General features: G+C 42.8%; 2 protein-coding genes across 2 annotated transcripts; both read right to left on the bottom strand.

Moving 5' to 3' along the window:
- Nucleotides 1-14546: 14546 nt before the first annotated feature.
- Nucleotides 14547-17024, bottom strand: LOC121984800 (probable serine/threonine-protein kinase PBL21). Its single transcript, XM_042537934.1, has 5 exons — nucleotides 16706-17024; nucleotides 16465-16628; nucleotides 16181-16370; nucleotides 15461-15852; nucleotides 14547-14983 (listed from the first exon to the last, which is right to left on the bottom strand). Exons 1-5 carry the CDS (start codon nucleotides 16812-16814, stop codon nucleotides 14726-14728), a joined length of 1113 nt encoding a protein of 370 aa, XP_042393868.1. The 5' UTR covers nucleotides 16815-17024; the 3' UTR covers nucleotides 14547-14725.
- A 132-nt stretch (nucleotides 17025-17156) lies between these two features.
- On the bottom strand, nucleotides 17157-19440 carry LOC121984799 (glyceraldehyde-3-phosphate dehydrogenase B, chloroplastic-like). The gene is made up of 9 exons (XM_042537933.1): nucleotides 19196-19440; nucleotides 18981-19094; nucleotides 18745-18906; nucleotides 18506-18673; nucleotides 18268-18428; nucleotides 18126-18187; nucleotides 17981-18030; nucleotides 17507-17913; nucleotides 17157-17406 (listed from the first exon to the last, which is right to left on the bottom strand). The coding sequence occupies exons 1-9, from the start codon at nucleotides 19280-19282 to the stop codon at nucleotides 17271-17273; spliced, it is 1347 nt and encodes a 448-aa protein (XP_042393867.1). The 5' UTR covers nucleotides 19283-19440; the 3' UTR covers nucleotides 17157-17270.
- Nucleotides 19441-22027: the final 2587 nt, after the last annotated feature.

The following is a 22027-nucleotide window of genomic DNA, read 5'->3' as shown; positions in this document are numbered from 1 at the left end:
GAGACTCAAGTCTGTCTCCAAACCACTTGGCACATCCCATGACCCCTCTAAACTCCCAAGTACAACCCACCTGAGATCCATTGGCCATGGGTCCCAATTTGACTCTTAGAACTCCCCCTAGAGCCCTTAACCTTAGCCACCTCCCTAGGTGACTCATCCACAATGACTAGGCCACATTGGTTCACCTCCGGTGACACTTGGCCTACAAACCTAACTTTCTTAACCTTGGACACTTTGTCCTTGGTTAATTTATCCTTACCTTTAAATGGCTTTCCCTTGACATTTATTGGTTTCTCCTTGCCATAGTCATATGTCACCCTAGCATAAGACTTTCCCTTAGCATTGGAGCCACTAGATCGATATCCCAAACCCGATCTATCATTGTTGGGTCTTTAGCTACCCAACACCATACTTAAACCCTTAGATCCAACATTGAATCTTTCTAGGGTTTTCTCCAATTTATCAAGCTTTGCCTTCAAAGCTTGATTTTCCCTCTCTAAGTTCCTAAACCTAGAGTCAACATGTCCACCATGGACATTCCTAGACCTACCCTTTCTAGGCATGTGTCTCCCCTTCTTGGGATTAATGCTTTGAGTCTCCTTAGGTCTACTATTTCTTTGTTTATCATGCATTGGTCTTCTAGGGTTTTGATCTACAATTACCTTACTCCTATCATGATATTTAAATCCAAAATTTTGCATTGCTACATGATGATAATCATTATTTCTAGCATGCATGGAAGAATGAAAATTCGAATTAAATTTTAAATTAGGATGTACCTCCCTTACCCTTGAGGCTCCCCCTTTACTCGAGCTCCTCTTCTTCTCCCATTTCTTTAGATGTGCTAGCTTCTTAATTTCCCCCTTCTTGGGACATTTGGTGTGGTAGTGACCCTTCTCCCCACACATGAAGCACACAATGCGCAATCTCCTCCTTTGGGCTTCTTCTTTCCTACAACCCTTGTTAGTGTTTAAATTAACTTGAATGAGTTTAGGATTTACCTTCTTCTTACCCAATGGACATCTACTCTTGTAGTGTCCCTTCTCATTGCACCCGAAGCAAATGATGTAATCTCTTGATTTTGCTTCGGTGGAGGTGCTCACTAGGTTGACCACTTCCAAGACCTCCTCTTTATTCTCTTCACTTGTCTTGGATTTTTCTTCAACCTTTGCGGACGTCTCCTCATCCACACTAGTGGATGACATTTCTTCATCCTTCTCCTCTTTCTCCTCGGAAGTTGAGTGCTCTTCACCTTCCAGTTGATCCTCCTCTACTTGAGCTTCTTCATTCGTTTCTTCGGATTTTTCTTCTTCTTGTGTAAGCATAGGTTCTTCCCATTGAGCCTTCTTTATCTTGCTCCACAAATCATGAGCATTCTTGTATTTTCCTACAAGGCTCATTACGTCATTAGGCAAAATATCAATTAATATAGATATTACCTTGTCGTTTGCCTTTGATCGTGTGGTTTGCTCCTCCGTCCAATGTCGTGGTTGGAGCTTCTTTCCCTTCTTGTCCTTCGGGACCTCGAACGGTTCCTTTACCACCATCATGGTGTCCCAATCCGTATTGAAGAACACCTCCATCTTCATCATCCAATATGTGATGTCTCATAAGCCTCTACCTTCAAGCTTTAGCGGTTCTATCAAGCCAGTCATCTTGTGCTTCCTTGGCGGTTAATCCAACGGAGAGCGTCCTCGCTCTGATACCACTTGTTGGAAGATCGGTGGCCAGCTTGAAGGGGGGTTGGATAGACGGCACCCCCAAATACTCGCTTCCTACGTATTTGTTAGCACAGCGGAATACAAACAATACAAATACAAATACGAAAGCTAAAGACTAAGAATGAGAAAGACAAGCAAACCAATTGACACGTTCGTTTACGTGGTTCGGAGATAACTTGCTCCTACTCCACGGCGTGTTCGTAAGGTGGACAATCCCTCAATCCGTCAGTGGATTAATCCCTGGAAACTCCGACTAGCACAATCCTCCTTGTCGGTGGAGAAACATCGCCACAACTCGATCAAGAGCACTTGGATTGCTAGGGCACTAGTTGACTACTAATTAGAGGTTACCCACCACTAATTTCGTCAGCTCTAACCAAGCTCCCAAGCTTTGGTTATATAGGCCGCGGGTTGAAAACCCCGCCTACCAGTCGACTGCCAAAACATGCAGTCGACTGCCCTCAGTGAAAATTCGACCGTTACATCCCACCGGCTCGATTCCATACGAACAGAGACATTCTGTTCGTTGTTAGTCGACTGCCCCAGTCGACTGCACCAGTCGACTGCTAAAACATGCAGTCGACTGCTACAGAGACATTCTGTTCGCTGCTAGTCGACTGCCCCAGTCGACTGCACCAGTCGATTGCTAAAACATGCAGTCGACTGCCCCAGAGACATTCTGTTCGCTGCTAGTCGACTGCCCCAGTCGACTGCACCAGTCGACTGCTATAACATGCAGTCGACTGCTACAGTACTGCTACAGTAACGCTATAGTACTGCTACAGTAAAACCCTAAAACTAGGATTTTACTCCGAGTACAATCTCTCATGCACTCGTACCCTCACCCTTATGACTCATTTGACACTTCATTTGCAGCTTTGACCTCTTGCCTTCAAGCCTACTTCCTTTGGCTCTCGTCCCTCGGATGCATTCAAGCCCGCGGCTCGTCCCCAATGCCATCCTTCGCGTATGCCTCGAAGTCGCTTCCCTCGGCCCTTGTCCTCGCTGCCTTGTCCACGGTCCCTCGGATGCTCCATCCTTCATCGGACCCGAAGCCATCAACCTGAATCACATGTGTATCCTGCAAACCTGCACAATTCAAATACACATATCAAATACAAGGGTGAACCTAACTTAAACCCTTTGCCCAAACACCAAAACACATGGTCACACGGACCATTGGGATTGCTCCAACATTGTGCTAGTATTTTAGGATCTATACAAAGAAAAATAAAACTAGTTTCGCTGCGGAATAAAGAACTAGTTGTACTTTTCTTCGTAGACAAAGACCTCTTAATCTTCTGCTGTATTCCTCTCCTCCTCTTGGACGTCATGTGGGTAACAATCAATCAAGACAAAGCACCTGAACCTTTTCTTCTTCTCCTCCAAGCACCGCCGGCCACAAAGGTTGAAGAAAGGTGCTGCCGGCCTCAAGAGAAAGAAAAAAACAATAGAAGAGGGTCGACCACATAAGAGAATAAAAGAAAAAGAGCTTAGGTTATCTTTGGGCACCACCCTCCTCCTCTTTTATATTCTTTGCTAGCGGCAAAAAAAGTAAAGTTTTAATAAAATTTTCCTTTTATTTCTATTGTGGATGGTTTACAAAAAAGGAAATATTTTAACAAAATTAAAATCTCTCTTTTAAACCATTATAAATAGTTATAAAAGGAAAGATAACAAAATTTTGTTTTAAACAAAATCTTCCTTTTATTCCTATAATGGTTGTTTACAAAATAAAGGAAAGATTTTAACAAAATTAAAATTTCTCTTTTAATAAAATTTTATTTTAAATAAAAACTTCCTTTTCTCTTTTTTTATGGTATGATCGACCCCTTGCTTGGACACCAAGCAAGGCTTGGTCGGCCCACATCTTGGGCACCAAGCAAGGCTTAGCCGACCCCTTGCTTGGGCACCAAGCAAGGATGTGGCCGACCCTTTTCATGGGTAGGAAGGATAATCAAAATGGGTGAATGCGAGACTTTATAGAGGCTACAATAGGGACCTAGAGGAGGAATTAGTTTTCACCTCCTGATGAGCTTGAGCTTCCTTGTTGGTGCAACCTTAGGTCAAGGTTGACCTGGTTGACCTGACTCGAGTTATATTTTGATGTTTGACGAGAATAGAAAAGTTCTATTCTGATGTTTGACGAGAGTAGAAAAATTGTATTCTGATGTTTGACAGAATACAAACTTGGGAGATTATGGGTGCAATCTTTGGTCAAGGTTGACCCGAGGTGAGTCGACCTGATTCGAGAAATCCTGGTGAGTGAAGCCAGGTGAAAGTCCTGGTGAGTGAAGCCAGGCAAGGGAAAGTCCTGGTGAGTGAAGCCAGACAGTTGGAAAGTTCTGGTGAGTGAAGCCAGGCAAGGGAAATCCAGATAGGTCAAGGTTGACCAGACATCTGGTGAAAAGTCCAAGCAGGGAGCTTGGCACGAGAAAAGTCCAAGTATGGAGACTTGGCACGGAAAAGTCAAAGCAGGGAGCTTGGCACGAGAAAAGTCCAAGTATGGAGACTTGGCACGGAAAAGTCTAAGCAGGGAGCTTGGCACAGGAAAAGTCCAAGTATGGAAACTTGGCATGGGAAGTCGGAGAGGGATCGCCTAGGTCAGAGAGGGCTCGGTAGCTCGTTCTCAAGACCAGGTAGGGTTTAGGGCTGGGAGCTCTAAACCTGGATTGGTCTGGTGACCGATCCAGTGATACGCTGGTTGACTGATCAGTCTGGTGACCAGAGGGGTCCCGATCGGTCCGGTGACCGATCAGGATCTGAAGCGAAGAAGATCGGGAGAAGAAAGAGGGGATCGGTGCGTGGACCGATCCACTGAGTCCCTCGTGTACAGTGCCATCAGATTCTATGAACGTCCGATCGGTCCGGGGACCGATCAGAATAGGCCCTGATCGGTCCCAAGACCGATCAGAGAAAATCTGGACCGATCGTGGTGGAGCTCGATCGGTTCAGCCGCTGAGTCACACGGCTGAATTTCGTCTTCGCCCTCTTCACAGGTTCGCAGGTTCAGGGATATAAAGGGGTCGAGTGCCTCTACAGTAGGAACTGCCTCTCTTTTCTTTCTGATCTTACTGCAATCAGAGCTTTGCTGAGCTCTCATCTTCCTGAAGCTTCGTGGAAGCTTCCTTCGGCTGGTTCTTGCTGTTGTAGGTGTTTCGTGAAGTTGCTGCTTCATCCAGTCGACGAGAAGGCAAGCTGTGTTTTTACATTCTTACTGCCTTTGTATTATGTTGTATCTTTGTACTCCTATCTTGTTGTTGCAAGAAGTTTGTGGCGAGGTTTCTCCACCTAGAAGGAGTTTCTATTAGCCGGTTTTCCGGGGTCTCATCCACCGACGGATTGATAGGCTTCGTCCACCTTACGGACACGCCGAGGAGTAGGAGTATTATCTCCGAACCTCGTTACATCATCGTGTTTGAGGTTTGATCTTCTCCACTTTCGTTTCTACATTGTATTTCTGCTACGCTAACCTAAATTGTAGGAAGAAACAAAAATTTGGGGTCGGCTATTCACACCCCCCCTCTAGCCGCATCCGAAGGTCCTAACAAGTGGTATCAGAGCTTGGTTGCTCTTCGTCGGATTAACACCCAAGGGAGCACAAGCTAGAGAATGGATGGACTTGGAGAAGACGTCACGATTCCACCCTTCTACGATCGCGATGACTTCGCATTTTGGAAGGTAAGAATGAAGTACTTTCTTATGACTAACTTAGTTAATTGGAATTGTGTACAAGTAGGTTTTGTTCCTCCAAGGGATGAAGAAGGAGAAATTCTTGAAAAGAAGAGGTGGACGAAGGAACAAATCCACCAATCCATAATCAACGACGAGGTAATGAAAAATTTTGAATTCTCATTACCTAACGATATCTTGTGTAAGATAGGTGGTTACAACAATGCCAAGGAATTGTGGAACAACTTGGCCAAGTTCCATGAGGGAAACTCCAATTCAAGTCATGAAGAGGAGTCAAGTGAGTCAAGTAGCTCACTTCATGGAGGTAAGGAATTAGAAGTTGAGGGCTACTCAACATCTAAGGAAGAAGAGGAGGAGAGTTCTTCTTCAAGATTGGAGCAAGAAGAAGAAACTTCTACCTCCGGAAGGGATGAAGGAGAAAGCTCATCTCCACCCTCAACACTAGGTAACTCAAGCAATTTAATTTCTTGTAAATTACATATAATGTACTTTGAGTGTAGGGAATATGGACATTACAAGAGTAAGTGTCCAAGGAGGATTAGGAAGACTCCACCGGCGCCAAAGGTCAAGAAAGCCGGAGTCCCGATACGCAAGGGTAAGGAGCACGTGGTGTGCTTCCAATGTAAGCGAAGGGAACACTATATGAGCCAATGTCCGAGGGGGAGGCAATCTCACAAGGACAAGAGACCGAGCACGTCTATAGGGGGAGCTAAGGTAAACCCTAAGGTAATCTTTAAGGTACATTCTTGCAATTCTAGTAGGATGCATGCTAGTAGCCTTATTGCTATTGTCAATAATAATAAGCATGATAACTATAGTAACCGATACACGTGCTTAGGTGCCAAACATGTTAGCCTAGATAAGGACAATACTAGAAAAACCAACCCTAGAATTAACTCATCTAAGGTTAAGGAAAACCTAGGTAGGAATCCCAAAAAAACTAGACATATGCCTAGGTATACCTCAAAGAAAAATGACAAATTAAAACTTGAGGTATTAGAAAAGGAAAATCAAGTCTTGAGGTCAAGACTTGACAACTTAGAAAAGACCCTTAAGAATTTAGAGAAGTCAACTCAAGGGTCTAAGGGTCAGAAATCAAAGCCCAAGAACATGAGAGGTTTGGGTCACAAACCTAAGACTCAAGTGGTCAAGCCCACTTATCATAATGTTCTATTCGATTATGGAACAAGACCTAGGGCTAGAAAGACCATCACCAAGGTCACAAGGGGAGTCACCCTTAGAGTTGATCTTGATGAGTCCCAAATGACCAAGGCTTTAAAGCCTAGGAGGGTCATTAGGAGGGTTGCTAGGGAAGTCATCCCTAGTGAATATTTAGTGAACCCAATGAGCTCCAATAGGTATTGGGTTCCTAAGAGCGTGATTCCATCACGCTAGATGGTTTAGGGTGTGCCAACCTTACTTGAATAGGTAGTTAACCTAATCATGGCAAAAGGTGGCACTTTAGGAATTTTCAAGGTGTAATCAAGCCTTGAAAATGAAATGGAAAGTTATTCCTATGGTGATTAGGACGTGCCAATCACATTTGAGGAGTTTTCTAGAGTCAATCTAATTGGCACATAGTGATCTAAAAATCTTTGGTATATGATTTTAGGTCTATTACACTTAGGAATATAGAATCTATGGCAAAATGATCAAAACTATCAAAAATGGCAACTAAGGCTAGAATTAGATATCTTCTATACTTTTACATGTTATTTGCCATATATTGTTTGTCATATGTCATGTCATGACATCATATTTAATTTATTATCATTTGAAATGTCATGATAATGCTTAGGTTAGTTATATGTCATGCCTTATTTAAGTTTCATACTTTATGACATGACATCATGACATTGGCACATGTTTTCACTTATGATATTATTTTATGTCATGTCATCATCTCTTGCATTTATGATCAATTAAATTGATTTAAGGATAAAAACTCAATTTGATATGGAAATCAAATTGTTGTCTAGAAAATGCATGAGAACTTAGCTTAAGATGACCTAAACCCATATCTCACATCAAAATTGACTTGGATGTGTTTGATACACCTTAGATGTGTGTGAGATATTAGGATTATGAGTTAGAATCAAGGTGCATAGCTCTTGTACCTAGATGAGCCTAATTCTAAATTGAGGATCATAGGGAAAGCTTGTGTACAAGTCATGTACATTTAGCCCTAAGATTATGGTTCTAAATTGAATGGTTTAAAATCATTTTAAAATTGATTTGAAAAACCTTAATGAAGCTTTTCTAGTGATAGCATTCATCATTGAGCAAGTTGATACAAAGTTGAGGTAAACTCGAACTATTTCAAAGTTTTTAAACTTTGTATCAAGATTTGAAAATGGAAGTGATTTTCATAGAAAACTATTTTTCCATGATAATATATGTTATGAGAAATGTATCCTCAAAATTTTATAATTTTTGGAATTTTCTGTGAATTTTTAGGGGGTTCTGAATTTCGGGAGAAAAATCAGAAATTCCTATCAGAGCTTTATGGACCGATCAGAAGGGATGCTGATCGGTCCCGGGAGGTCTGGATCGGTCACTGGACTGATCCAGGGAAGTGTGGATCGGTCTGGTGACCGATCCAATAAAGGGCTGAGCGTGCCAAAATGCTGATTTTCGACTGTGTTGTCTGAAAGTTAAAACACAGTTTGTATTTTGGATTTCTAAAGGTTTGAAACTCTCCAAGACATTGTTGGTGCAATGGTCAAGAGGGAGTTGACCTTTAGGAGGAGTTTTACCTATTAGTCAAGGGGGAGTTGCCTTTTAGGGGGAGTTTTTACTCTAAAAACTTGAGTGATATGGGATTATCACTAAGTTGATTGTTGACTTTAGTATCAAGGGGGAATTTAAGGGTTTCAATGAAAGGTATGGGACTTTCGTTAGGAAGAAACTCTTGACCTTGATTCACTCTTTTTGATGTGTGTCAAAAAGGGTGAGAATGGGAGAATGTCCAAAGAATGTTCATGGAAGAACATTAGAGTTTGGGGAGAATGTTCAAGAAAGAACATTGGAAAACCTAAGTTAGGTTATCGGGTTAACCTAACTTGATTATGGTTTTTGTCAAATATCAAAAAGGGGGAGATTGTTGGTGCAACCTTAGGTCAAGGTTGACCTGGTTGACCTGACTCGAGTTGACCTGACTCGAGTTGTATTTTGATTTTTGACGAGAATAGAAAAGTTCTATTCTGATGTTTGACGAGAGTAGAAAAGTTGTATTCTGATGTTTGACAGAATACAAACTTGGGAGATTGTGGGTGCAATCTTTGGTCAAGGTTGACCTGGTTGACCCGAGGTGAGTCGACCTGATTCGGGAAATCCTGGTGAGTGAAGCCAGGTGAAAATCCTGGTGAGTGAAGCCAGGCAGTTGGAAAGTTCTGGTGAGTGAAGCCAGGCAGTTGGAAAGTTCTGGTGAGTGAAGCCAGGCAAGAGAAATCCAGATAGGTCAAGGTTGACCAGACATCTGGTGAAAAGTCCAAGCAGGGAGCTTGACACGAGAAAAGTCCAAGTATGGAGACTTGGCACGGAAAAGTCCAAGCAGGGAGCTTGGCACGGGAAAAGTCCAAGTATGGAAACTTGGCATGGGAAGTCGGAGAGGGCTTGGTAGCTCGTTCTCCGGACTAGGTCAGAGAGGGCTCGGTAGCTCGTTCTCTGGACCGGACGAAGTCGGAGAGGGCTCGACAGCTCGTTCTCCGGACTAGGTCAGAGAGGGCTCGGTAGCTCGTTCTCAGGACCAGGTAGGAGAGGTCGGCTCGTTCTCCGGACTAGATCGGAGAGGGCTCGGTAGCTCGCTCGGGACCGGTAGGGTTTAGGGTGGGAGCTTTAAACTGGATCGGCCCAGTGACCGATCCACATATGACTGTGTTGATGATCGGTCCGGTGACCGATCAAGTGTGCTGAAGTGATTACCTGATCGGTCCGGTGACCGATCGGGCATGCTCGGTGAAGAAGATCGGGAGAAGTCTGCATGGACGAAAGCTCCACAATCGGTCCACGGACCGATCATAGAGTTGGGCAACTCTCTGTGAAGCGTCTGATCGGTCCGGGGACCGATCGAAAGGGTCCTGATCGGTCCCAAGACCAATCGAGAAGGTCTGGACCGATCGGTGGAGCTGATCGGTCGACTCTAGCCGCTGAGTCACAACGGCTAGATTTCTGCTGTGTCTTCTGCCCTCTTCACAGGTTCGCAGGTTCAGGGATATAAAGGGGTCGAGTGCCTCTACAGTAGGAACTGTCTCTCTTTTCTTTCTGATCTTACTGCAATCAGAGCTTTGCTAAGCTCTCATCTTCCTGAAGCTTCGTGGAAGCTTCCTTCGGCTGGTTCCTGCTGTTGTAGGTGTTTCGTGAAGTTGCTGCTTCATCCAGTCGACTAGAAGGCAAGCTGTGTTTTTACATTCTTACTGCCTTTGTATTGTGTTGTATCTTTGTACTCCTATCTTGCTGTTGCAAGAAGTTTGTGGCGAGGTTTCTCCACCCAGAAGGAGTTTCTATTAGCCGGTTTTTCGGGATCTCATCCACCGACGGATTGATAGGCTTCGTCCACCTTACGGACACGCCGAGGAGTAGGAGTATTATCTCCGAACCTCGTTACATCATCGTGTTTGAGGTTTGATCTTCTCCACTTTCGTTTCTACATTGTATTTCCGCTGCGCTAACCTAAATTGTAGGAAGAAACGAAAATTTGGGGTCGGCTATTCACCCCCCCCGTATAGCCGCCTCCGAAGGTCCTAACATTCCTATGTTTGACCCGAACACCCAACTCAAATTTATCAATAATAATTCATACCACTAATGAGTTATTATTGAACTATCGCACCAATCCCATATTACATTATGGGCTCCTTCTTATCATGAGTGCGCTAATCTCCCTGTGTTTAAGATATCGAATGCTCATTAATTAAATGAGTTACTGACAACTCATTTAATTAACATCTAGCTCCAAGAGTAGTACTACTCAACTTCATTGTCATGTCGGAACTAAGTCCACCTGCAGGGTTTACATAACAATCCTTATGAGCTCCTCAAAGGGACATCATCATCCTAATAAATAGGACACAATTTTCTTCTATAATCAACAACACACCATATAAATAATATTATTTCCCAACTTATCGGGCATATTGATTTAACGAATAAATCTCACCCTTTGATAAATTAAAAAAATAAATACTAAGTATATGTGCTTGTTATTATATCGGGATTAAGAGTACGTATATCCATAATAACAGAGGTTCTATTCTTTTATGCAGTCAGTATAAAAGAAACGACCTCAAATGGTCCTGATCAATACACACATAATGTACTAGTGTAATTTTATAGTCAAGATAAACTAATACCAAATTACACTACAACCATTCCAATGGTTTGTCCCAATCCATCTTGGTTATGAGCTACTATTTATAATTTATAAGGAACTGATAACATGATCTTCTGTGTGACACCACATACCATGTTATCTACAATATAAATTAAATAGACAACTGCATTTAACTAAATGCTGACATTTGACCAATGTGATTCTCATTTCAAAATAAATGTTTATACAAAAAGCTAGGCTTTTAGTATACATTCTAACACTCCTCCTGGTGACTCGCTAGGGGTGTCAATTCGGATGGGTCAGGTCGGGTTGGGTCGGGTTGAGTTTTTTTTTTTTTAACCCAACCCGAACCCGACCCGAACCCGAGTTCAACCCAAAACACCTCAACCCGAACCCGAACCCGAACCCGACCAACCCGAACCCGACCCATATAACTCGAAAATCCGATTCAAAACGACTTTTTTGGGTTATTTTCCCTATAATTCTTCACTTTTATCTCAATATTCCATCATTATCATACAAACATGATATTAATATACATAAAAACATCTAAATTTTTAAAATAAAATTTGATTTAACCTCAAAAAAACCCACAAAACCCTATATTTAAGCCAACCCGGGTCAACCCGGGTCAACCCGAACCCGACCCGACCCAACCCGAAATTTTTTTACTCTCCAACCCTCCAACCTGAACCCGACCCGAACCCGAAAATGCCCAACCCGAACCCGATTTTTTTCGGGTCGACTCGGGTTGGGTCGTCGGGTCGGGTTCATTTTTGACACCCCTATGACTCGCCATCAGTGCAAGTTCAGCATACTCCAAATCAGATTCTGATGATGACTCGTTCCAAGTCACCTTCAAAGTCTTGTGCTTGGTCCTTTCTTGTTGTCCTTATTCTTCATCTTTGAGCAATCCTTTTTGATGTGCCCCTCTTCATTACAGTTATAGCATCTTATCTTCCTTGCTCTTCTTTTCTTCGCGCTGCACTTGATTAAATTTATTAGATCTAAAAAATTTATTAAATTTCCTTACCATATATGTTGATTCGTCATTGTCGAGAGAAATGTCGACGTCTGATTCGTCCTTATTGGCTTTTAGAGCAATATTATTTTATTTTTCTATTTATTAAGTATCTACACAACAAGACTAGTGAAGTTCAAACATAGAAATAAACTTTTAAGCGTACTTGCTTCGAGGTCCTTAGAAATATAGTAATCATCTACTAAGGTTGACCGCTCTTGAGTTCTTGAAAAGGTGTTAAGTGTGTACCTTAAAGAGTCACGATTTGTTACCTTTTCTCTGAGGTTGTTGAGTTGGGTGATCAGATCTTCGATCCTTGCATGGAGTTGGCCTACCATTTCTCCCTTGTTCATTCGAAGGTTCATCAGTTGGTTTCAGAGGATATCTCGCTTTACTAGTTTGGCTTCCGAAGTACCCTTGTAAAACTCTAGGAATTTTTCCCAGAGATCTTTGTCGGAGTCATAGCTTCCGATCTGGCTAACCTCCTGGGGCGGAAGAACACTAAGTAGATGAAACTCTACTTTTCCATTAGCCATGAAGTCGGCTTGTTCCTTCTTCGTCTATGTGTACTCTTCTTTCTTAACTCCGTGTTGATCCTTAGGTGCTACAAAACCGTATTTTATAATTAATAAGATTTCAAAATCGGTCTTAAAAATACCTCCATGCGCTTTTTCCATGTTGTGAAGTTTCCCTCAAATTTTGACGAGTAGATGTCGGATCTGACCATTTCTTTTGTTTCGACTAGCAGTTAGTCCTTTTGAAACAAGCCTGGTTCTGATACCAATTGATGGTCCTCGGTCGGCTGGCAAGAGGCGTGAATTGCCCTAAAAACCAAATAGACCTTTCTCATTTTTTTGAAATAATTTAGAGAAACACTTGTATAAAAAGAAATAATAAACTAATTAATAAAAGATAGAGGCACAGAAATTTACTTGGTTTGTAATTAGAAGATTGCTAATTCAAGACTATAAAAAGCTTACTAGAATTCTCCTTCAAACGGAGTAACCTCTTATAACGTTGATAGCTCACAATTAATGAAGTAAAACTGAAAATGAATTCGTGTACAAGTGATGATGGCTCTATTTATAGCCTGCTGGTCGAATCTGACCGTTTGCTGATGTGGCAGCTTTGGGCATCTAGAAGGGCTTCGGGCACTTGGGCATGGATAAAACTTTATCCACATTGCAACTGCTTGATCTGGATAAACCTTATATGGTCTGGGCACTCGGAGCACCTCCGGGCACCTGGACCGTGCTAGTGCGGCCTGTTTAAAGCTCGCCAAGGGAGGCACCCTCGGCTGCCCCAGGGGTTTGGGTGCTCGGAGCACCTCCGGGCGCTTGGAGCATCCGGGCGCCTGGAGTTGCTCCAGGTGCTTGGAGCAGTAAACCATTGTTGACTGCTCATATCTCTTCCATTCAGGCTTCGTTCGCTTGAGTGATTTTGGTCATCCGAAATAGGGTTCACCCGAACTCATTTTTCGACCTTTTTTCCTCGAGCAAGCTTCCGCTCTAGCTTCTCGTCCCTCGGAAATACCATAAGCTTCATTCTCATCCACCAGCGTACTCTTTCGCAGCACCTCGTCTCTTGGACGCATCGAGCTCGTGACTCTCTCCCGTGTCATCCTTCTCGTTAGCTGCGTCTTTCGCTCGACTTCTTGTGCTCCTAAGTTCTTGCACATTTAGACACAAAGCATCAAACACATAGGATCTAACTTAACTCGGTTGACTACATCAAAACTATCTCGGGGTACCTACACCATCAAATAATTAATCAAGCATCTAAAAGTTGAATCCTAACTACTGTAGAATTTTTTTTCAATGGGATAGCAACTCTAAGAATATTGACTATTTAAATAAGCCTTCATGAATATTTCTCAATTTATCTTGATAGTTGATAAAAAAAACTTTCATAAATCTGGATGAATCATCTTCAAAAATAATAATACCTAAATTTAAAAAAAAAACATAATTTTTGAGACAGAGTGTGGAAAAATATAGGATGAAGACCGACACTAAGAGCATCTCTAATGTAAGGTTTTTAAAGCGGTTTGTAAAATGAAAAAGCTAAATAAAAAAGTTCTAACCATTGTGGATGTAAGGTTTGAAGTTTATTGTTAAAGAGCAGTAGTGAAATTTCAAAACTGTTTTTTTTGTTAAAATTAATGTAATATGCATGTAGTCATGCAATTACATATTATAAAATGAAGTACACAAAAATTATTTAAAGCTCTAACTATTGGAGATGTTTCAATAGATTTTTAGAATGTTGATGTGACATATTGAGATCATAAAAAAAGTTGTTGTAAAATTCTAACTATTGAAGATGTCCTAATTATCTTGCTTTGGTTTTTGATGAGAACCAATGAATATTTGCATCATGTGTATTATGACTGATTTTTCTAGGAAATAATACCATCATGCTACTTATGATCCTATCACAAAGTATTTACATAATAGAGTTTTCCTAAGTATATGTAGCTCAAGATTTTAAATAATAATAAAATAAATCTCCATTTTATTTTTTTTGGTCAAAAATAAAGTTTCTGTCTATCTCACATTAAACACGGTAATTATTTAATGTTTTTTTTTAATTCAAACTTTTTAACCCTTCTCAATTTATTTGTTTAGTCTTCTTCTATAAAGATGTTGAAAGGCATTTAAATATATTGAAAATTCCCATTTTAAAATTTGGTTCTCCAAAAATAAAAATAAAATTTAAAAATAAAGCAAATATTTACTATTAACAGTCTAACATTTTTTTTATCTAGGTAAAATCGGGTTAAAACTCTACAAGAAATGTATTTAAACCATGCTCCGTGGGACATTTTAACATCTTGAATTTGGTAGAGGTGAATACTGCCAGTAATTTAATGATAAATATTTGTTTTATTTCATTGTCCAATCTACAAACAATTCTTCTATATGGAATCATCCTTTTTTACCTCGTGATTGGTCTTTGTTAGCCCTTTTGTCTTAGATTCAAAGATGGAGCTCTGTCTGTGAACATGAAGGCAGGTTCCGGAGCATAAGGCTGGGATGCTACAACGTCTAGGGTAGCCACAACATCGGTCATGGTCGGCCGAACATGAGCCTGCTCCTTCAGACACATTGAGCTTATGTAAACCAACTGTTGGAATGCCTGTGGAGGAAAGCAGTGTCGGAGATATGGATCAGCCAGCCGCAAAATTGTCTTCCTGTGGTTGAGAAAGGGATGCACCTTACAGAAAGACAATAGACAAACTAAAGCATCAGTAAAGCTTGAAAAGGGACAAAGGAAAGCAAAATATTTTCTTTACCAAGGCTACCATACGATACGATAGCTTTCTAACATGAACTGATGAGATTGCCCTTGATCTCTGAAACTTCTAACGAATGCATAGTTATGTTTCAAGAAATGGATTTACAATGCAGTTTTACTTCATCAAAGGAGAACTAAAGATAAATCCAATGAGAACAAGGATTTTGAAAGTCATAGTTTGCGCTATCACATATTGATACCGATGCAAAAAAGCTTAACATACTGATTACTCAACCTGAAGAGTTATGTCTAGCTCAGTAAGTATTACCATCACTGTTGAAGATCCTAACATTCCCCACTTCCAACCTTTGCTATAGAATTAACTTACTAAGAATCATAATGATTTCGATCAAAATAAGCAATTAACGGGACATGATAAAACTTGCACTGACTCACCCAAAGTGTCAAGTTCCGCTGTGCATAAGGCCTCAAAGGGTCAAAAGCTCGTCGTCCTGTTATCAGCTCCAGAAGCAGCACACCGAAACTGTAAACATCAGATTTCAGAGTGAGCTTACCAGTCATGGCATAGTCAGGGGCACAGTAGCCGTATGTTCCCATTACTCTTGTCGAAACATGTGTATCGTCGCCAACGGGTCCTAGTTTTGCAAGCCCAAAATCAGAGAGCTTCGGGTTGAAGTCGTTATCCAACAATATATTTGCAGCCTTCATGTCTCGGTAAATAACAGGTGGGTTTGCAACATTATGCAAGTATGTGAGCCCTTTTGCAACTCCAAGAGCAATCTTCATTCGCGCATTCCAGTCGAGAGGTGGTCTCTCTGGTGATACATCTGCCAAAACGACAGTAATAGATTGATAAACATTTGATTACCAAAGCTAAAACATGATGCAATTCTTGATGTATTATTACAAACATCTGTCAATAACCAGAGGATTATAATCTCTGGGTTATTCAAAATAACTTCAAGCCAATCTAAATATCATAATGATTCTCCTAATTTCTGTCAATAAACTTGATATTGCAACATCTGATTGAAAGTAAAGATCCCTAACGGACCCAAAAGCATTTCTCTGAAGATCAAATTGATTGATTGAAGCCATAAAACAAAGATCATAAGTTTGGATCGACAATGTAACAAGGGAAACAACAAAGCTTACTGAATAAGTGATCCTCCAAGCTTCCTTTAGGCATGTACTCGTAAACTAACAGTCGCTCACCTCCCTCAGCACAATACCCTACCAAACTCACAAGGTTCGGATGCCGCAACACCACCAGCATCAGAACCTCCACCAGGAATTCTTTACTTCCCTGCGCACCGTCATGGTCAAGCTGCTTGATGGCCACCATCTGCTCCCCGAGATGCATCAAAAGGCTCAGTTTTGTTCAGTAGGAAGAGAAGGAAAGAAGAAGAAGAAGAAGAAGGGGGAGGGAAATCACTTGCCTGGCCTGTATCAAGTCGCCCTTTGTAAACCCTACCGAAACCCCCTTCACCGATTACACTGGTCTTTTGAAAGTTCTGGCAGGCCATGGCGAGATCCTTAAAGGCGAACTTTTTCGCGGATTCTCTCCTCCCGCTCTCTTGATATGACGCATTCTTCTCATTCCCTATCGCGCGTCCAAAAAAGAGCTAACTTTTGAACCAAGCAAGCATGAGGAGGTAGTTTAGGGTTTGAGACGCCCACCTGAAGAAGCATCGACCGCTACTCCCGAAGTAGAATCGGAGCGAGGGGCGTCTTCAATCCTACCGTCGATTCCCCTCCGGCGAGGGCTGAAACAGGGAAAACACCTCATTTATAGCAGCAACCGAAATCTTCTCTTCGCCAAAACCATTTCACTTCTCGCCGATGCAATGACGAAGGTAACGCATTTACATAAGGAGATTGGGATTAGGCCGCCCGACGGGCATTTCAAACTGGAAAGCTCTGAGTTATAATTTCAGCCGGAAATCGAGACGAGAATGGAGTAATTTTGGATGAAAATTTTCCTTAAATGACATCGAGATCAACAAGGAAGCTTTCAGCACCTTACTTTTCTTTCATTTTAGTAAGAACTCGAAGGCCTTTGCTGCGAAGCAGTTGCGTACATATGAACAACAGCCCTTTCTTTTCTTTTTCTTCAAAGATATCAATCATCTTGATCCTTAGAACACATGTTTTTTATTATGTAAAAAACCAGTACAAATTCAGCACAAGATTCTTGCGGCCACGCTGCAAGGAAATTAAAGAGATCGTGTTGTATCTTGTTTTTTTAACTTTCAAAGACTTTGCATTCGTCGGTCGACGGATTGGTCTGACAGAAGTCCTCGAGAGGATCTCCACTCGCCTGTGCAGGGGCTCCAGGCCACTGGCTCGCCACCAGATGAGCCAAATCGACAACTCTTTGGCTGCATCATCGAAGCATCATGAAATCATCACGTCGAACAATTCTGTTCTGATTCATCGTCTACGATCGACTATGCGAAAGCAATGCGATGATATATATACCTGTATCCCCATTCGTTGTCGTACCAAGCCACCACCTTGACCATGTCCTCCCCCATCACCATTGTCAACGAGGAATCTATCGTGGAGGAGACGTCGGTGCATCGGAAGTCAACGGAAACCAGGGGAATGTCGCACACGGCCAGGACGCCCTTCAGCGGCCCGTCAGCGGCCTTTCGGAACGCGGCGTTGACGTCTTCCGCCGAAATTCCCTTCTTCTCGACGTTGATGACCAGGTCGACGACCGACACGTTGGGCGTCGGCACGCGAAGCGCGATCCCGTTGAGCTTCCCCTTGAGCTGCGGCAGCACCAGCGACACCGCTTTTGCTGCGCCGGTGCTCGTCGGCACAATGTTCAGCGCCGCCGCTCGCGCGCGCCTCAAGTCCCTGTGCGACGCATCTAGCAGCCTCTGCAAAGTGCTAACCACTTTGATAGATATCAGTCAATCAAACCATGCGTAAGAGAAGACATCAGACCTGATCTCCTGTGTAAGAGTGAGTAGTCGTCATGGTTCCCTTCACAATGCCTACAAAAGTAACAAGAAACACAAACAAGAATTACAAGAGTACGTAGCGTTCATTTAGCTTGAAGTTCAAGAAGCACAAGCAATGGATGTATTACCGAATTCTTCGTCCAAGATCTTGACGAAAGGAGCGAGGCAATTGGTTGTGCAAGATGCATTGCTATGCGACGATCAAATGAAAGACATCAAGAGGGAGAAGAAATATTGTGTTCGATCGGGAGCAAAATAAAGGCTGCATACCTAACTATATTTGAAACCTCGTGACTGTAATCTCCCTCATTCACCCCCACAACGTACGTCGGAATGTCTGCTCCTTTTGCTGGTGCTGTGATGATCACCTTCTTTGCACCGGCCTGTATGTGTTTCCCAGCTCCCGGACCATCGACAAAGACTCCCGTCCCCTGTTCTTGTAAGGGATTAGCAAATTTGTTGTAGTAAGTTCACAATTGCTTGTGAAATTTAAATAGGAATCATGTACCTCAATGACGATATCGATTCCGAGCTCGGCCCAAGGTAACTTGAGAGGATCGCGATTGGCTACGACCTTGATGGGCTTGCCGTCGACGCTGATAGTCTCATTGTCTACAATCTTCACATCAGCTTTGAAGGTCCCAAGCATTGAGTCATATTTGAGAAGGTGAGATGCCTGTTACAGAATAACTTGTTCTAACATTGTTTTGTTTCCTAGGAAAGGCTTAAACATCAGATGTGCCATACATTCTTGACACCGCCACTGTCGTTGACGACGATGACCTCCAGCGGTGAGTCCTTCCGGCCGTGCCAACAGCGGAGGAAGTTTCGACCTATTCTCCCGAAACCATTGATTGCAACCTTCAACTTTGCAACAGTCACCCCTTTTGGAGGAACAGCTCTAGCTGCCTGGAAGGATACACAAAAGCATAACTACAAGCATGGTTTCTACATTTCATGCTGAAAATTGTGGAAGAACTTGCCTTGGTAGATAACTGGTAGGCCAACGCTTCCGAGAAGGATGCTTCTCTGCTGTGCCCTGCAAAAGTGATGCTCGAGCATGATTTTAGTCCGGAGAATTCAGCAAACTCTAGCCTCTGCAATCATGAAATTGGATTCAGATCCTTCGACATGACACTCATACACCTGCAAATTACTGTTAAAATCACTTGTAGAATGAAAGAGAGAGAGAGATCACCTTGGTGAAGCAGGGTGAGTTGGTCTTGGAGTGGAACCCCATGCTGCAAGGGATTCTGGAGGAGGCAAGAGTTGCATGGCTCGCCATGGCTGCAACTGAAGAGCACCAGGGTTGCTGATAAGAGATTTATATGCCAAGTGAGGTACTCAAGAAAAAAAGAAGAAAAGAGAAGCCATTGGAAATGGCATCATCACTCATTTTTTGTATGGTGATGGTGGAATGAAGTGCATGGGGAAGGCCTCAGCTTTCTCATTGTGGAAGAAACAATCTTGTTCAGATAAGGTGGTTGTGTCTGATATCAATCTTCAAAGGCAGCCACACATTTTATTTCCCAACCACCGCAAATTCAATTCAGGATTATATATTGAGATAATTTTCTAATTGTAACAGAAGATGATTACTACGTTCATTTCTGAAGTTCTGCATAGCTCATTTTCAGATTATATGACTAAATATAAATCACGGACTATAAGTAGACTGTCAAGTTGTCAGGGATAAGTGCACCCCTTGCAGAGATAATTTCCCAACAAGTTTCAAACTGAGGTTATATTTGTTTAAAATGACCCTAGATGGGTACCCACATGAAGAAGTTAATCTTCCACTAACGGACCTCAAAGGCCCTCAAGAAATGGCGCCAAGCTGTACAGAGACAAACAGCCAACCCTTCTACTCAAAATGAGATGCAAATCACATCAAAAGCCGATAAACAAGAGCCTATAATAACTCAATGATGCAGCCTAGGTAAACCCAGTCAGGTCACCAATCTTTCAGGATCAGATACACTCAACCAATCTCCTTTCCCAACTGGAGAAACCCAGTTAGCTTTGGGCTAAATGGCCCCGTTAGGGGCCTGCTATAGAGGAGCCTGACTGAGCGATCTAGGATTTTAAATTTAGAGAGATTTAGGATGGTGGTGGTGGGATCTCCCAGCTGTGGGATGACTTGTTCCATGAAAGCGTCGTCGTCGTAGGATAGTGTGATCAGTCGTTCGACAATCCAAACTCTTCCTTCGACTTCTGGGGAGGGGAGGGGTGTGGCCCCTAGTCCTATAGTAGATCCACTCCTAACTGACTTTTTTGGATGTTTACCCTCTAACCATCTATGATGCAGGATCAGTATCCACCAATTGGTCCCCTTATGGATTCTCTTTGGCCGAGGCTTTTTAAATCTTTACAAAGGTAGGTAAGGTAGGTAAAGGTATGATCTTTTTAGATATTTGCAAAGGCTATTTCGTTCCATCTTTTTCTTTCGAGCTCCTTACGGTCCTTTGTCCATCCATTGACTTGATTGTTAGATGGGCAATGTCAGCCCCCTACTAACGTTCGCTGATCCTCAGGCTGCACTTCTTGAAGGACATCCCTTGCGATCATGACCCTAAGAGAAGGAAGGAAAAAAGAAATCGAAGTGGATGAAAAGAGACACTATCACTGAAGATGACTTAAGCACAGCAGAACATAAACACAAAAGATGAACTCACAGGTTAAGCTTCCCTCAGAAGGATGCTCAATCATGCGGACGGGCTTGGCATGATTTGTTACAAGCATTCTATGGAACTAAGGAATACTGATGTTCAAGTTCGACAAGAACACTGGAAGTGGAGTATCATTCAACAAGGTGATCCCTGCCATTTTGTCAAATCTCTTTCTATAGATTCAACACCAAATAATGTGGTTAAAAGACAACTTCTACTGGTGATTGGTAGTCCTAGCAAAACATCAGGTGCTACTGATGCGGTGATAACGAGGGTTTCACCCCGCTGTCACGGTAAAAATCAAAGGAGGGTAAAGTCAAGGTGGTCAATACGTAGATGACATCGTCCGGTCGAGCAAAGCATGCCCCGACTAGGGAGAAGGCTCCGACCCGTCGTCGCCTTCACTACAAAGAGAAGTCAAATAACCAACGCTCAAGGGAGACGACGTGCAGAAGTCGAGCCGAGCGGCTACCCTACTCGGCCAAACAGCAGAACCTGACATCGACAGAATTCAACTTGGGCAGAGCGGCTACCCCGCTCAGTCTAGCAGCAGGTCTCGACAGTGGCAGAATGGAGCTTCGGTCGAGCAGACACGCAAAGGAGTATCGAGTTTCTGACCGATCGGACGGGGCACCAGAGCGACGAATCACCAGTCGAGCAGCCAACCCACTCGACCTAGCGGTAGAGTACATTGATATCCATCAACATCCTTTTGAGAGTTGATGTCGCTGACACCGGGCATGGACTGCTAGAAGATCATACGGCGGAAGCTTCCACTATCACTTCAGAAATATGTTCGACCTATTAAGGTACTGTGTCAGGGACACTTTACTGACAAGTCTTTTCAGAGAAGTTTTGAGAAGCGTGCTCGTCTTGGGAAGCATGCACACGCGCTACCGGAGCTCTATATAAAGGGAGGTCTAAGCATCGACGGAGGTATGCGATATTCATTATTTGTGCTATAGTCTTCTTGTTACTCCACTTTATTCTTCATCGTCGGTGACTAATTTGAGCATCGAAGGGCCAACGCCGGGGACCCCTTCCCTAACTCGGCACTAACGTAGTCTATGTTGCAGGTCCGAACGAAGTCCACAAGAGGTCAGCGTGAGCGTCACATCCCCAGCTTTCCGTCTCTTCGACTTTCGGACAGAATCATATTTGGCGTCGTCTGTGGGAACGTAGCCTGCGTCCGAACTGAGAAATGGAGGACACTGGACGACTCACCACCGTGACGCTCACCCAGGAAGAGCTTGAGATGCTCGTTCAAGCATGAGTGGCAAAAATGATTGAGCAGCAGCAACAACAGGTGTTAGCCGATCGGCAAGCGTCGCAACCTACAACATCGACGGTCAACAGACGAG

The sequence above is a fragment of the Zingiber officinale genome, chromosome 5B, assembly GCF_018446385.1.
Source record: "Zingiber officinale cultivar Zhangliang chromosome 5B, Zo_v1.1, whole genome shotgun sequence".
NCBI lineage: Eukaryota > Viridiplantae > Streptophyta > Magnoliopsida > Zingiberales > Zingiberaceae > Zingiber > Zingiber officinale.
The sequence above is the reverse complement of the archived record's forward strand: the minus strand, read 5'-3'. Positions and strand labels throughout refer to the sequence as shown.

Excerpts from the sequence above, each read along its gene's own strand:
- LOC121984800 (XM_042537934.1), bottom strand. The coding sequence starts at position 16,814 with ATGAGGTGTTTTCCCTGTTTCAGCCCTCGCCGGAGGGGAATCGACGGT. Across the intron at positions 16,629-16,705 it reads AGCGGTCGATGCTTCTTCAG|GGAATGAGAAGAATGCGTCA; the intron begins GTGGGCGTCTCA and ends GACGCGCGATAG. Across the intron at positions 15,853-16,180 it reads CTTGGAGGATCACTTATTCA|ATGTATCACCAGAGAGACCA; the intron begins GTAAGCTTTGTT and ends TCGTTTTGGCAG.
- LOC121984799 (XM_042537933.1), bottom strand. The coding sequence starts at position 19,282 with ATGGCGAGCCATGCAACTCTTGCCTCCTCCAGAATCCCTTGCAGCATG. Across the intron at positions 18,031-18,125 it reads GATCTTGGACGAAGAATTCG|GCATTGTGAAGGGAACCATG; the intron begins GTAATACATCCA and ends TTACTTTTGTAG. Across the intron at positions 17,407-17,506 it reads GACAACGAATGGGGATACAG|CCAAAGAGTTGTCGATTTGG; the intron begins GTATATATATCA and ends TCGATGATGCAG.